This window comes from Lepidochelys kempii, chromosome 2, assembly GCF_965140265.1.
Source record: "Lepidochelys kempii isolate rLepKem1 chromosome 2, rLepKem1.hap2, whole genome shotgun sequence".
In the NCBI taxonomy this organism is placed as follows: domain Eukaryota; kingdom Metazoa; phylum Chordata; order Testudines; family Cheloniidae; genus Lepidochelys; species Lepidochelys kempii.
In genome coordinates, this window is record NC_133257.1 from 224857502 (window position 1) to 224874487 (window position 16986).

The 16986-nt window shown below is 42.2% G+C and overlaps 1 protein-coding gene across 2 annotated transcripts in view; it reads left to right on the plus strand.

Moving 5' to 3' along the window:
- The window catches only part of KRIT1 (KRIT1 ankyrin repeat containing), a 41762-nt gene that overhangs the window by 323 nt on the left and 24453 nt on the right, over window positions 1–16986 (plus strand). The window contains exons 2-6 of one of the 2 annotated variants that reach the window (XM_073333981.1): window positions 7398–7523; window positions 10167–10291; window positions 11681–11840; window positions 13644–13736; window positions 15137–15266. In XM_073333981.1, coding sequence (XP_073190082.1) covers window positions 10190–10291; window positions 11681–11840; window positions 13644–13736; window positions 15137–15266 — 485 coding nt within the window. In that variant the 5' untranslated portion in view covers window positions 7398–7523; window positions 10167–10189. Of the gene's footprint in view, window positions 1–7397; window positions 7524–10166; window positions 10292–11680; window positions 11841–13569; window positions 13737–15136; window positions 15267–16986 lie in introns of those variants that run through there. The other variant, XM_073333982.1, reaches the window with a different exon arrangement.

The window sequence follows — 16986 nt, forward strand, 5'->3', positions numbered from 1 at the left end:
TCAGCTTTGAGGAGGGGCAGAGATCAACAGGCCAGAAAAAGTTTGGGGGCCGTCTCCCCGCCCGAGCTGGAGAGAGAGGGGACGGGGTTGGAGTGTCCCTGCCGCGCCTTTGCCTTCCGGGGCATCGGAGAGGTCTCCCCACCTAGGCCCTCCTCCCCCTCACAGACCTCTTCCCCGGGACAGCTTTTAGAGCGGGCTCGCTCGTGCTCAGCCTCGTCTCGCCCAGGGGAGCCTGGAAGGGCCTGGGGTGGGGTTTCTGGGTGTGCGTCTCTGCCCCTTCAGGTGTGGGGGGTGGAGTTTGCTCTGCTGTTCGCGCTGTCACTGAAACAGTCGCTCATCTCAGTTCTGCGCGGAGTTAAATTTTCCTTCAATTCAGCGACCCCACTCGCTTGTGACGGGCAGACACACCAGACGCTGCCTGTGCTGTGTTATAGAGCCCTCCACTTAATGGTTTTTCTGTTGAGCGCTCCCGCAGTAGCTGTAGAACCCTTACTCACATATGTAGATCCATTATCTTCAGTGGGGCTGCTCACGTCAGTAAGAAATACTTCCTTCGCTAAATGTTTGCAGAATCTGGCCCTTAACTAATCGCTGTGTGCAGATTATCTCTGGTTAACCTATGGGGCAGTGTGTGCAACACTGAGCTCTGAAAGAGCAGGAAGTGATGTATTCTGCTCCCATCTCCGAGTCTCAGAAATGATGGGTTTGTTGATTGATAGAAAAGATAGTGACGAATGTATGTAGTTGTTTGTACCCAAAAGGATGCCCAAACCAATTGTAAATACAAATGAAAGGAGTTTCTCTGACACAAGTCAAGTCAGAGGGATGTGTGTGTATTAAAAATTATATTTTTGAAGCTAAAACCTAGAAGTAAGGCTTGGGAGGGAACTCTGTAGAGTAATATAGTATGTACTACTTCCTTCACCTACTATTCACATCTCAGGAGAAGCCAGCAGCTCTGAGGTGAAACCTTGGTTCTTTTTCTTCTTTTGGGAGACTACTAAAGCAAAGACTTCATTACAAAGAAAGGATGGGAGGTGATTGGGAAGGGTCAAAAGACCTTCACTAGAAAACAAATCAAAGCAATTTAAATCGCTGATTTTAATCGTGAGTTAAATCAGCATGCCTTGATTGACTTCAGTCATCAATTTTAATCTTGTTTTGCATTTGTACTTTTTAGTTATCTTCCTAAGGGTTGTTTCTCATTGGTTAGTAACCCTTACAACATGTTGATTTGCAACTAAATGTAGCCTTTGCACTAAAGTTGGTCCTTCTTTTTGCTAACCAGGAAGATATGCTATATCAATAGACCTTTATTTAAGCAATTAAGCTTAACTTCCATTTATTCAAATTCTTATTCAAATTCTTAACTTTTACATTGTTTATGTTAGAAAATAGTGAATAATGCATTCCTTACTTCAGTGGTCCCTAAACTTTTCAAGGTTGCACCTCCCCTTACTCCTATCTATACCTCTCCCTGCTCCTGCCCCCTCCCCCCTGGGCCCAGGAGCAGGGCGATAGCTCGTGGGGGAGGGACATGGACAGGGGTAAGGGGACCAAGGCTGGGGCCCCGGGAGCAAGGCTGGCTGCCAGGGCCAGGAGTGGAGCTGGGTGGCGCTCCTTCCCCCGCTTCCTTTTGGGGCTGGCCTTGGCCTCCGCCGCACCTCCCTAGGGCGGGTATGCCCCACAGTTTGGGGACCTCTTTACTTACTAGACAGGGGTGAAAGTAACTTAAAGGACTTACCAGTACGCAGGACGGCTGGGGTCCTGGGTAAGGTGGGGTGGTGGAGTGGTTCTGGGCTCCCGGAAGGGTGGGGGGGGCGCCTCGGTTGGAAGGGGCACAGGCTAGACTCCCCCAGCCAACCCTTCACTGCTGCCTGGCCTGTGCCACCTGGGGCTCTGGTGGTGATTTAACAAGCCCGGGGCTCTGCCCGCTGCCTTTTAAATTGCTGAGCCCCAGGGAAGCTGTCCCTTTTGCGCCCCCCCGATAGATGGCATGCATATTCCGATTCTGGCACCAGCCCACCTAGCCTCTGAGTACTTTAATCGGAAGGGGTATTCTCGATGGTTCTCCAGGCGCTTGTGGATCACCGTGGGCATTTCATTGACATTAACGCAGGCTGGCCCGGAAAGGTGCATGATGCACACATCTTTCGGAACGCTGGCCTGTCAGGAAGCTGCAAGCTGGGACTTTTTTCCCAGACCAGAAGATCACCGTAGGGGAAGTCGAAATGCCCATTGTGATCCTTGGAGACCCCGCTTACCCTTTAATGCCGTGGCTCATGAAACCCTACACAGGGAGCCTTGACAGCAGCAAGGAGTGGTTCAACAACAGGCTAAGCCAGTGCAGAATGACTGTAGAGTGTGCTTTTGGCTGTTTAAAGGGCCGCTGGCGTTCTCCATATGGGAAGCTGGACCTGCCGATAAAAGCATCCCCACGGTTATATCCACGTGCTGTACCCTCCATAACGTTTGTGAAGGGAAGGGTGAAAGATTCACTCAGGCATGGAACTCAGAGGTTCAACACCTGAAGGCTGAATTTGAACAGCCAGATAGCAGGGCTATTAGAGGGGCCCAGCGCGGGGCTGCAAGGATTAGGGATGCCTTGAGGGAGCAATTTGAGGCTGAAAACCACCAGTAATGCCTGGTGCCCTGCACAGGAGTGAATTGCAGTGGTTCCAATGTTAGTAGGAATCTGTGTTTGCTACGCTGACTTGCAGTGCATGTTTCTTTCCTGGGCTAGGGTATCTTTTACTTTATGCAATAATAAAGAATGTTTTCAAAGGCAAAAAATCCATTTATTGAAAAGAAACAACTTCTTGGGGAACAGAAAGGGCAAGGGGGTGGGGTGGGGAATGGTACAATCACAGATTTGCATATGTCCTGTTGTTATACTCAGCCTTCCTGTCTGGACTGCTGTGCAATGAGTGCTGCACTTCAGAATGGCTATACTGCATGGTGATGGGGGTTGAGTGCAGAGGGTAAGGGTTGTAGTTTTCAGGGCTGGGTAGTGAAGCTACAGGTGTAGGAGGCAGCTGGTGGCAGTAAGAACCCGGATGTTGGGGAAAGTGGGTTGGAGGTGGCATGGGGGCACAAGGGAAAGAATTTTGGGACAAGGGCTGCAGGGGCAGGGCGGGCACGGTAGTGCTCTGCTTGCATGGCTACGAGTGCCTGGATCGAGTCCGCTTGGTGCTCCATTATGCTTATCAGCCGATCCATGCTTTGCTGCCAGAGCACCACACTTTTGTGCCAGCTCTCCTCATTCTGCTGGCGGATCCTCCTTTCACTGTCCCGTCTCTTCTGCACTTTTCCATTTTGATTACTTGAATGCTGCATTACTTCATGCAACATGTCTTCCTTGCTTCTACATGGCCTCTTTCTGATTCTTTGGAGTCTTTCGGCCAGTGATAACACAGACGGCTGAGATCTCAAGGTTGCATCTGTAAAGGCAAAATGCAACACTTAACAGAGGCAGCATTGTTGACACCAGACAGAGCAATGATTCCCCCGTACTTAAGGGCAAGCACAGTCTACACAATAGCATAATTTGCTCATCCCAAACCAAGCATACATAACCCACAGGAGCCCCAAAATGGTGAGTAAGCACAGCATAAGTATGACTGATTGTTTCACGGCTATACTGTCCTCTGGGTTTCTGTGCCTTGGGAAGAGCCAACAGCGGCAGGGGGCCCCTATACTGAACACTGTCCCCACATTTTCCACAAGAGTTCGTCCTGGAAGATATCTCACTGCTGAGGGTGACGTGGGAAACAAGGGAGGGTCTTCTACTGCAATGCGGATTCCACCCTGGCCCATATGCAGCTTGCCTGTGTGCAGCAATGGTCCCCCCCGCCATTCACGGCACAGTGGCATGGACAAGTTAGTCTTACTGGGAGAAGGAACACAGTGGCTCTCCCGAGAAACCTGCTCAAGCGCATTGCCCAAGTTCCGGATGAGGCCTTTGAAGAGCTCACCGAGGCCGATTACCATGATGTGAGCGAGCACATCAACACCTTATTCCACATCTAGGCGTGCATGCAGCCCTAACCCTCCTCACCCCAAGAGCCCGCACCAAATAACTTCCTTCCCGAAATAGAAGCCACTTACCGGGAACCTCCTCTGGTGTTTGTCCTTCCCCAAGTACCGGCCTCTGCGACTGGCTACCTTCCTCCTGGCTTGAGAACAGCTCCTGGCTGCATGCATCTAGGGATTCCGGGGTGTCTTCCGCCGCCTCAGGACCCTCGCTTCCGCTTTCCTCCTCCTCCTCCTCCCGCCTTGTTGAACTGGGCTCTGAAGTGTCCATGGTGGTACTCGGAGTGGAGGTGGGGTCGCTTCCAAGTATCGCGTCTAGCTCTTTGTAGATTCATAGATACTAAGGTCAGAGTGGACCATTATGATCATCTAGTCTGACCTCCTGCACAACACAGGCCACAAAATCTCACCCACCCACTCCTGCAAAAAACCTCACCAATGTCTGAGCTATTGAAGTCCTCAAATTGTGGTTTAAAGACTTCAAGGAGCATAGAATCCTCCAGCAAGTGACCCATGCCCCATGCTACAGAGGAAGGCGAAAAACCTCCAGGGCCTCTACCAATCTGCCCTGGAGGAAAATTCCTTCCCGACCCCAAATATGGCGATCAGCTAAACCCTGAACATATGGGCAAGATTCACCAGCCACATTGTTATTGTAACACAATTTGTAGAAACGGCAGGTCACACCGGAACAGGTGTTTGCCTCACGGGCTTTGCGGTAGGCATTCCGCAGCTCCTTCACTTTAACCCTGCACTATAGAGCGTCCTGGTCATGGCCCCTTTCCATCACGTCCCTTGATATCTGCCCAAAGGTATCATAATTCCTGCGGCTGGAGCACAGCTGGGACTGGACAGCGTCCTTCCCCCAAACAACTGATGAGGTCCAGCACCTCACCATTGCTCCATACTGGGGCTTGCCTGGCGTGTGGAGGCATGGTCGCCTGGAAAGATTCGCTGAGAGCACTCCACGCCTGGCTGAGCAAACAGGAAGGGGATTTTCAAAATTCCCAGAGGATTTAAAGGGCGGGTCTGACAGTTGGTCACCTGAGGGCAGGGCAGTAGAGTTCAAAGTGTTGACCAGACTGGCTAGCACAGGCATTGTTGGACACTTCTGGAGGCCAATCAGAGCGCACTATAGGACCAGGGGGTTCACACTGGCACTGCGGCACTCCAGCAGGGGCTCACAAAATGTTATTCCACTTGCCGAGGCGGAGTGCCAGCAGCACTGTAGCCACGGAGTCAGAGCGCTCTACGTGCCTTGCCAGTGTGGACGGGTAGTGAGCTAATGCGCCCGGGGCTCCTTTATTGTGCTGTAACTCGCAATTGCAGCCATGCCCTGAGTATCTGACTGTAAATAACAGATTTCTTGGTGTGGTTGGGGTGGTTACTGGATCTATGAAGGTAGGTGTGGTAATCTGTAGGTTTCTTGTTTATAGCTGTAGGATTCCCTTGTTGAAGCTGATCCTGGCATCAAAGAAATTGATGCTAATGTTGGAGAATTCCAGAGGGAGTTTAATGGATGGGTGATAGCATGTGCAGTGGGTGAACCACAGGCATGGGAGGCTAGCCCCTGGCCTGTCTCGCCCCTCCCGCTTGAGGGCAACTAGCGGCAAGCAGGAGGGTGCTTTGGGGCGGAACATGGGTGGAGCTACAGGGAGCTGTTTGGGGAGTCGCAGCCTTCCCCAGCCTATGCTACGCATCGCCCATGGGTGGTAGTTCTTGACGTTGTGGTGGAAATCTGTGAGGAAGTTAAGGTCTTTTGTCCCTTCCCTGCCCCACCTCCATGATTGGAGAGGAGTTAACAGGCCATTTCACCTTGAATTGTCCATTGAAATATGTAACTATTTACAATCTGTTTCAACTTAGCTGTGGCACTCAAAGTACTTTTCCCAGACCTGAAGAAGAGCTCCATGTAAGCTCAAAAGCTTTTCTCTCTCATGAACAGAAGTTTGTCCAATAAAAGATATTACTTCATTCACCCACTTTGTCTCTTTAATATCCTGGGACAAACAGGGGTATGACAACTCTGCATAAAAGCTGGCTTAGCACTTAAACTCTGGATAGAGGTGCTTAGCCAGGGACTTTCACCATTTCAGTGATATGACATTTTTAAAATATTTGCCGGCAAATATGTACTGCTTAATATTATTGTTTTAATTTAAATGACTATAATGGATTATAGTGAGTTTAAGACTTAACATGGGTTGTCAAAGTTTCAAATTAAATTTTCAATATGTTTACTTTTTAAAATAAATCTGTATTTGATTTAAGTAAAAATCCAATTTAAATTAAAAAAATACTAAATTAAATTATTTTTTTAAAATCAACTCTTATCCATCCTGCTAGAAAACCACTTTAAATCCCTCCTTTACAACATACTTGTGCTATAATGCTTACCAATCACTCCCATCTGGCATTAGGCAAACGATGTGCTATGACTAAGGATATGATTTCATCATGGAGGTCACGGATTCCATTACTTTAATGGACCTCCATGACTGTTCAGCTTCAGCCATGCAGCAGGGCTAGATCTTTCAGTCCCCCACCCAGGCGGTGGGACTCCAGGCTGTCACCCCCTACCTCCCCATGTGGCAGAACTCTGGGCTGTCAGGCACCCCACTGCAGCAGAGCTCGGGCTTCAGCCCCCGTAGCAGTCAGCCCTCTCACTCCTATGGACAGGTCACAGGGTCCGTGTATTTTTGTTTATTGCCCGCGACCTGTCTGTGACTTTTACTAAAATTAACCATGACAAAATCTTAACCTTTGCTATGACTTCTGCTAAATTCTCTTCATTGAATTGTTACTTCATGCTCTCCACTCAACTCTACTATATATGTCTGTTTTATCACCAGATGTGTCCTGTCAGTCATGTAGATAGTTCCTGCTCCAGAGAGCTGACAGTCGTCTTTGTTACATGTCTGTACAGCATTTAGCACAATGAGACCCAGATGCTTGACTGGATTCATAGATGATACTGTTATACAATTCAATATTTAAAGACTTTTACTCCAATCCTAGTGTTGATATCTTCAAGCTAGCAGAACGTGAACATAAAAACAGCTGTACTGAGTCAGATCAATGGTCTGTCTAGCCCAGTGGCCAATGTCAGAGGAAATTAACAGAACAGGGCAATTACCGAGTGATCCATCCCCTGTTGTCCACTCCCAGCTTCTGGAAATTAGGACACCCAGAGAGAGCATGGGGTTGCATCCCTGACCATGTTGGCTAATAGCCATTGATGGACCTATCCTCCATGAATTTATCTAATTCTGGAATTGTCATAATGATGAAAAACATTTTTAATCATGGTCTCGTTTATAACATTTCACATTTAATTATAATTCTTTTCCCTTTGAATTTTTCAGTTAACCTTATCTTGGTGAAATATACTGGATTGAACGCATGGAAGATTGAAGTCCTCTATTTATCCTCCAAAGAGATGCAGCAGCACTGCAAACTATAAATAGTAATGATAAAATCTCCATTTTGTGGTGAGACAAATTTGCGTATAATCTACATTTATTGATCATGGGTAATTAAAGGGTTTTCCATTGTGGATCAGGGAAAAGATCATCTGAAATGGACCGGAGATTATCTTATTTCTAGATTATAAAGGTAGACCTAGTTAGCTTTTGCAGATTTTATAATTTAATTTTATTGCAGATTTCGGATTATAAGGGAGTGCCACTATAATCTATTTTAATATAAGGAAAAGTAATCACTTTGAGGTCCAGAAAGAATTGTCAACCAGTTGGAATGAGTATGATTCCAATCTGCCATGAATTGTAAGTGTGTACCTGTGCCCTCACGTAGAGCCCCACTGAAGTAAAAGGAATATTTCATTTTAGAGCTTATTTTTCCCAGCTCTGTTATTTGGGATCCTGGTAAGAATGTTCTACTTCCCATTGGAGAATAGAGATTCAGGTTCTTTCTTGAGGTTTCAGTTATTGAATTGGTGGAAATGTGGTATTTATAATATCAGATACACTGTACACTGCATAGATATATTTCAAAACTGGGAATAGTTATCAGTTGCTTATACCTTCCAAGATTCTAGAGTTGCTCAGGCTTTTGGCAAATTACAAAATACAGAAGGATCTCAGAGTTACAAACTTACAGAGTTACAAATCAGTCAACCACTAGGGATGTAAAATATTAAACGGTAAAATGGTTAATCAATAGTATTAGTCATACCGTTAACCCTCCCTCGTTCACCCACCTCCTTCCGGGTGACGATCACCTGGTAGAAGTCCTTGCTGGTGGCCAGGGCCTGCGTGCTGGTCTCAAACAGGTTCTGCAGCAGCAGAGACGCCATTTTGGGATGCTGGCAAGAGGTGTGTATGGCAACCAGGAAGTAGTGGGCATCACGAGAGGTCACTGGGAGCTCAGCCCCATCTTAAAGGGACTGGGTTGATATTAATGCTCTAGCCCTTGAGGGGTCTTTGACCCAGCAGTGGGGGGAGGGTCCTGTACACCCCTTTGTTGGTAAAAACAGTCCCTCCAGCCCCATTGACCTGAGGGGAAATACTTACGAAGACCCAGGGCTGACGACCCCAATGGAAGGATACTGCTCAATAGGCCAAGAAACACCTGGCAGTGCAGGGAAGTAGGATGAGCAAACCACCTGTCTGGGGGCTTTGCTGGGGGGTGGCCAGCTGGGCAAGGGGAGTGTGTTTAGGCTGGGGGTGGGCAAGGGCTGCGGGCCCCATCACGGGGTAAAGTAGTCCCCAGCCTCTCCCTGTGCCACTGGAAGGAGTTCAGCTGTGGAGGAGGATGGCACGCTGGTCGGTCTTGCGGCTTCAGCTGATAATTGAAGGGAAGGGAGTCCACTGCTGGGGTGGTACGGCGCGTCTGTGGAGGCCACATCAGGACAAACTAGGTACCTGGGGCCATTCTCCCTTTTCCTGGGTACTGAAGATGTGAGGGGGGCGCTGGGCCCCCTCAATTGCCCCAGGTGCTCCTGGCTAGGCCTGCTGTGTCACCCCGATATGAGCACAGCTGCTCTTCCCTGTCTGTCCGGGGCAAAGGGGAAGGGGTTTAAATGGGTTATTTTTTAACAACATTTACATCCCTATCAACCACACACCTGATTTGGAACCGGAAATGCGCAATCAGGCGGCAGCAGGGACCAAAAAAAAAAAGCAAATACAGTACAGTACTGTGTTAAACATAAACTACTAAAAAAATAAAGGGAAAGTTTAAAAAAAATTGACAAGGTAAGGAAACTTTCTATGCTGGTTTCATTTAAATTAAAAGTAGCATTTTTCTTCTGCACAGTGAAGTTTTAAAGCTCCATTAAGTCAATGTTCAGCTGCAAACTTTTGAAAGAACAACCATAACATTTTGTTCAGAGTTATCAACATTTTAGAGTTGTGAACAATCTCCATTCTAGAGGTGTTTATAACTCTGAGATTCTGTTGTATGGAGGCTACATGCTCATTGAAAGAGATACGGTCATCTTTACATTACAAATAGGCTTGGTGGAATTTTATTTTAATTTTTTTATTTAAATTATAATTTCAGTGGATAATATTGATGTTTGTTTTTAAGCTTTTTTATTTTTATCAATTTAAACTTTCACAATTGTGGGGGCATCTGACAATTATTTAATATAGTACATACAGATATTCAAAAAGTTGGCTATACAACCATTATAACACAAATTGTCCATGTCACATGTCAAAATTTGCAAAGTAAATATCTTAAAATCAAACTCAAATAAATTCCCAAGCAGCATTTTTGTTACTTTGCCTATCTGTAAATTTCAGTTATTATTGGTGTAATATTTTTCATCAGTTTGTGTGTGCATGGTGAAATCAATGTTCACTGACACTTATCCAAAAAAGATCTAATCCTTCTAAGCCTAATTATAAAAATAAGTTAGAGAACAGGTTTACTCTTATAATTCTGTACAGTGTAGGGGTTTTTCACTGATACATTCTCTTAGTGCATGAAAGGGAAAATGAATTGTAACAACTATTGAAACACGTTCTCCAGATAAAAAATGAATAAGCTGTTTTAAATGGAAAACATCAGTGAATATAATTATTTATGCTAGAGTGTGATATCATATTTGGTTTGTTTTTATCTTTTTTCCTCAGTCTAACCTTTCTTGTTTATTTCATTGTCTCTAGTAATAAATGAAAAAGAATAAACCATGGGAAACCCAGAAAACATAGGAGATGCATATGTTGCTGTGATTCGTCCAAAGACTACTGCTAGCCTGAATTCTCGGGAATATCGAGCTAAATCATATGAAGTATAAACAATTTTTTAAAACTTTCTTTGATTAAAGTTTGAAAATATGAAAAAATAACATAATTGGAAAACAAAAACCTTAATTATCCTACAGTTTAGATAGATAAACAGAGATTTACTATCTGAGCAATCGTAGGTTCTTATATAGCTCCCATTACCATAGTTGCTGTGTCCCACTATCTCTTTTATTATCTATTTATTTATCCTTAGAAAAACCTTTGTGACATAGGAAAGTATAATTATCCGTATTTTACAGAGAGGGAGCTGAGGCACAGAGAGACTAAGTGACTTGGCCACAGTCACACAGGAAGTTTGTGGCAGAAGAGGGAGCTGAATCTGTGTCTCAGGCTAGTGTACTAACCCAATAAATACCAAAACACTGTAACGTGTTATGTTACACTTTAAACAAATGCCACAATCACAACATATACTAGAAAAAATTCAGGTAACATCCTTCTAAGTTTCTGAAGTGATTTTTTTTTAATTACATTTTCTTTGTGCTTAAAATCAATAATCAAACCTCAGCTCAGCGTATTGGCAGGAACATGTCAAACAGTTGCTATTTTAGAATCTGATCCTACAACCTCTGTCATACACGTGCAAGTGTTAACAGGTCTTTTAGGGTAAGGCCAGGTCACGTATCATGTTGCATATTGGTGGATCTCTGTGCTGCATGGAACTTAATACAGGATTGGGATCTTGGCTTTTCCTGTTTCTGTGTCTTTGGTGGTTGAGATGACCTTCCAGAAGATGCTGCTTTGCATTCAGTACTTTCTGGATTTTATCACTGCTTTTACAATTGACTACCAAGGACCAATTTGTGAAGTTGCACCATGTTCCCACAAATGTGGAATCTTTACTGGCCAGTTATGTTTCTCCTTTTATAATACCCATTTTATAAATAAAAAGCCCTGTGTACAATGACTTTGTACTTTTATTATTTTATATCAAAGGATTTCAAATAAGAAAAATCAAACATTCATCATATAGTTAATGGCATAATTTGTGCCTAATGAAACACATTCCAGCTTCTGCAATATCAAAAATACTAAAAATATAAAAAGGAATACATTCTGTAAATGGTTACTTGTGGATAAACCCCATGTGTCAGTAGAGTTCATGGTGGTTGTGAAGTCTGCAGTAAAATGCTTTGTAGAATGTCACAGGAATTGGCCATCCATGATTCTGAGGACCTGAGAAGTGGGGTGAAAGTACATTCAAAATCACTTACAGTATCTTTTGAATGTCCCATATAGCCTTGCTATTTAGAGAATTCTGCACATAGCACTACAATTGGTTAATTAAAAACAAAAGCTTGCTAGTCTGCTTGTTAAATAAAACTAATGTTTCAGTAATTCTTAAATAATTACTTAATTTTATTTTTTGCAAGATTTTGTTGCTTGAAGTTCCCATTGAAGGACAAAAGAAAAAGAGAAAGAAAGTTTTGTTGGAAACTAAACTTCAGGGAGGCAGTGAGATAACCCAGAGCATCTTGGATTATGTAGTAGAAACCACCAAACCAATTTCACCAGCTAATCAAGGTATCAAAGGTGAGAATTGTTTTTTCTTATTTGGTATTGGTGTTGTAGTACTCAAAATAGACCAGTTAAAGGAAGTAATAAAACAATATCTGTTTTAGAAATCAAGGTCTATTTTAAGTTCTGCAAATAGAAACATGCAACTGAACCCTCAGGCTGTCCTTTATTTTCCTTTTACTTCTAAATGTCTTAAAATTTAAAAAAAAACAAAACTCAAAAAACCCTGAACTGTTTTTGACAAGTTTATCATAGGTGAGACCTTGTGTGCCCATACCTATATTTCAGTCCAAAATTAGTTTTACAGCTAAGTTTCTAAATACTTGGAAAAACTAGATTACAGTGCACACAATCTTAATCATAGTTCAAATATTAGCAATTTTAAAAAAAAGGCTTTAGGGATGATCCAGGAAATTATGCACCAGATAGCCTTAAACTATAACTGGTAAATTGGTCAAAGTTATAATAAAATAATAATTAAAACATCTGGAAGATCGTGATATGATAGTATCTAGCTAGCACAGTTTTTGAAAAGGAAATTTGTGCCTCACTTATCTGTTAGAATTCTTTGTCCATGATAGTAAAATAGAGGATAACGGGTAACCATTTGACATAGTTTATTTAGACTGTATCAAGGTCTTTGATAGGTTCCCTCTCAAGAAGCTAGTAAAGGAACTAAGTAATTCTGGGGTGAGAGAGAAAGTATTGTCATGGATCAAAATCTGGTTGAGAGATTAGAAACAAAGAGTTAAGAATACATAATCCATTTTCATTAGGGCAAAAGTTTAATGGCAGAGTGCCTCAAGTTCTATATTATGACCATTGTTGTTTAATAGGTCACGTTTACACTTAAAAGTTTTCTTGGTATAGCCATTTCGAGTAGGGGTGTGATTTCTTTTATGATGTAGCTGTGCTGGCAAAAAGTGCTTTTTGCCTGTATAGCGCACTTTGTTTGCTGAATGGTATAAGTTATACTGGGAAAAGCACTTTTTTGTCAGTGTAACTGCTTCTACACAAGGGCGATTTTTGCTGGTGTAGCTATACCATGGCCATATAATTATTAACAATCTAGAAAAGGGGGTAAGTAGTGAAGTAGCAAAAATTTGCAGCTGGCACAAAATTATTTTGGTTAGCCAAATCCAGAGAAGACTTTGAGGAATTTAAGAGGGTTTTACCAAGCTAAGTGAATGGGTAACCCAATGAAACTTAAATTCAGTGTTAATAAATGTAAAGTCATGCATGATGGAAAGAAAAATTTGAACTACTGATACACTTTTAGAGGGTTCTAACTTAACAGGTTTGACTCAGGAAAATAACCTGGGCATCACAGTACACAGTCCGATGAAGACTTTGCTAAATGTGCAGCTGATGTCAAGAAGGCAAATCAATGTTAGGTTGCACAAAGATGGGATGGAGAATAATATGGAAAACATTATAATACCATTTGATAAATTGGTGGTTCGCTTTGTTGTGGAATACTGTGTGCGTTGCTGCACACCCCATTTTAAAAAGTATATTACAGATTTTAGAGCTGGTTTAGAGAAGGGCAATAGCAACGATTAGGTTAATGGGAAAAATTCATATGAAGAGAAATTGAAAGTAATGGTAATTCTTTACCTGTTAACAATCTGTGTATGTGTGTTGAGTTACACATATGTTCATGCAGCTGCTCAGGGTTATTCAGATTTAATTTGCTTCCTCAGTTTTCAGAAAATAATCTTTTATTTTGTTTCCTGGGAACCAGGAAGAATCAAGCTGCCAACCATTTGTCCATCCAACACTCAGTTGACTTCCTTTGTTGTCTTAATAATATGTTAGGAAAGCGAGTAGTATTAATGAAGAAATTTCCTCTTGATGGAGAGAAGGTGGGCAGGGAAGCCTCTCTTTTCATTGTTCCAACCGTTGTCAAAGGTAATGTTTAAAACATAATTCCTGAAGTTGTGTGTATTTTAGAGAAAGTTAAGCCCTTGTTTCCTAAAGAATTTACATATTTATTTTATATAAATGTTAACTGCTATGATATTTATATTTGGGTTTGGAAGAATTAGATTGAGGTTGCTAGAGGTCCATAATTGTCTTTCTCCAGATGCCTAAAAACAGTGGGGAAATGTAGTTAGTCAAAGTTTAAAGAGAATCAAAGTTTTTAAGAAATAGAGAACCAGTGCAATATTTTGTTATATATTCAATACATTTACTAATAGTTAATTTTGGTATTATGAAACAAAAAAACAAATTTGGTTTATTACAAAGGCTACTGTATTTATATTAGTAAACATAAAAAAGGATCTTTTCCAGCATCTTTTCTGAGAGAAGAGTCCCCTTTGGAGTGAATGGGCATTCTTGCCTGAGTAAGGAATACTGAGTAGTTCTCTGAAGGCAAAATATATTTCACATAATATATTTCACACTATACCACTGGTTCCCAAACTAGGGGCGCCTCTTGTTCAGGGAAAGCCCCTGGTGGGCTGGGCTGGTTTGTTTACCTGCTGCGTCTGCAGGTTTGGCTGATCATGGCTCCCACTGGCCACGGTTCACCTTTGCAGGCTAATGGAGGCTGCGGGAAGGGCCATGGGCCAAGAACGGCGAACCGCGGCCACTGGGAGCTGCGATCAGCTGAACCTGCGGATGTGGCAGGTAAACAAATCAGCCCGGCCCACCAGGGGCTTTCCCTGAACAAGTGGTGCCCCTAGTTTGGGAACCACTAGACTACAAAATACATTTAAAATATTATGGAAGTTTTTTGTGTTTTACTGGGGAAACATGTTCACTTGCTATTTGTGATATGCTTTGAAAGTGAAAGTTGGCAAATAAACACCATTTGAATCGTAAGGTCTTTGTCAAAACTAACAGGTTATTTTTCCTTCAACAGTTATACAGTTTTTTCAGTAACTCAGAAAACGAACATGATCACAATGGTGGGACAGTAACGGAACATTCTGTAATACATTTAGGGCAACTTTATTGGATTGAATTTTGTTACGTAAGAATTGGTATGTAATTTGTGAGAGGCAAGGTTGGTCAGGTAATATCTTTTATTGAACCAACTTCTGTTGGTGAGAGAGAGAAGCTTGGGAAGTTAGTCCATTAAAAGATATTACCTCACCCACCTTGTCTCTCTAATATCCTGGGACCAAAACCGCTACAAAAACACTGCATATGTAATTTGTATCGGTTACCATTTGGAAAAAATTGATCTACCATAGTCTAAAAATAGAATATCATCTCTTTTAGCTGAAATTGTATAACTGCAAAAGAGGAAAACAGGATTTTTGTTGCCGTTGAAGAGTTTTCTGTTTCTCTTTCCTTTTTAGATAATACAAAATACGCATACAGTCCTGGATGCCCAGTTTTCTACTGCTTACAGGACATCATGAGGGTCTGCAGCGAATCCAGCACTCATTTTGCTACACTCACTGCTAGAATGTTAATAGCCTTGGATAAGTAAGAAATATTAGTAGAAATACGTGGTTAGAAATAGAAAATAGACAAGGAAGTCTCCAAACATGAAAAATTAGATCTGTTTTACAGTAGTCTTGTGATCACTGAGAAGGAAATCATGGTGATATCACATGATTTCTTAGCAAGTTTATTTAAAAAAACAAGCAAATATTGAGGATTGATTTGTAATTCTTCACACCGGATAGTTTTGAGGTGAAGATGGTTATACTTTTTTAAATCTAGAGGTTCCTAAAAAGAGGCTTGTTCACTTCTAATGCATTACAGAACCATGCAAGAATATAAATGATACCTACATTTTACATAGATAATCTCAATGATAAACTAATAACATTTGCCAGAGTATCATGGAGTCACCTTAGGATCTCCATAGTTTAGATTGCACTGAGATTTGCACTTAATCTAGGAATTAAACCTGTTACTTATGAATAATATAGTGTATCTTCCCCAGATTTACACACTTATTTTTAAATTAGATAATTATGAAAATTTACAAATAATTACTTTAATCTGATTTCTAATCATTTGGAAATTGGCTAAATATATATTTTTGGTGAGTCTGACTTCTTCAGCTCCGTCTAGCAAAGAAATCTGATTTTTTTTTTTTTTTTTTTTTTTTGAGATTTTAAGAGTGACTCACTCCTAAATTCTGATCCTGCAAACACACACGCTCTTAACTTTACTCGTGTGTTGTTCCATTCAGTGGTAAAACAGTCAGTCCTTCATTTTATCTTCAAAAATGAAGAAATACTGGCGTGGCTTGTCTGAACTGTTCTACAAACATTGAATTCAATAGAACGGCTCACGTGTGTGAAGTTAAGCACATGCATAAATGATGACAGGATCAGGACCAAAGACAACAGCAAAATATAAGTTATATGTTAATTTTTTATTTATTAGCACTGGTAGTCATTACAGTTTTTGCCTGCTTCACAGTGGTAATTGGCAAACTTGCCTGTCATTGAATGGATGCCCTAGAATCTAAGCTTCCATTTAATGTATTTGTTTCCAGACTTTATGGTTGTGAAGAAAACCTTGAAAATGTGAACAGAATGTAACTGATGCTACGTCATCTAATTGAGTCTTTAGACAGACTGAAGAAATAGCTCTGAAAGGTTTGAACACCCTCGCCATCTAATGGGGTACTTGCTCAAAAGACCCCTCACAAGCCAGGGACAGTTTATTGCACAGTGGCCACAACTTTACCAAATAAACAATATTGTAAACAAATGGAAGGAATTAAGGTATTCTTTGCAGCAAAGGGTAGCTGATGTTCAGGACACCCTTTGTCCTGACTAGGAGAACCCGAAGTCACAACAAACTACCCAGCTAGAGATACCATCCAGTCTACCCAGGTTTGGACACATGGCTTGGACCGCAAGCCACACTGCCCTCCCATAGAGAGGTTAGAGCTGCCACTGAGACAGACTAGGGCAGCCTCTGCTTGAGTGTTTCTGTCCCAGCTACACAGTGAATCCCACAATTCTGGGGATGTATATCCCTCTTTACCTCCCTCCCATCCTGGCCTAAATAACCAAATAAATTCTTCCCCTGCATAGATTATGTCCACCCCAAACTTGTGTATTGCAGTATGGGAGAACCCACACACAAATATGACTTGACCCTTAAAAAAAGCCCCAAAAACCCACAGTGATCAACAGAACGACAACATTAAATCAGCAATTAAATGCCAAGACAGTCTCCT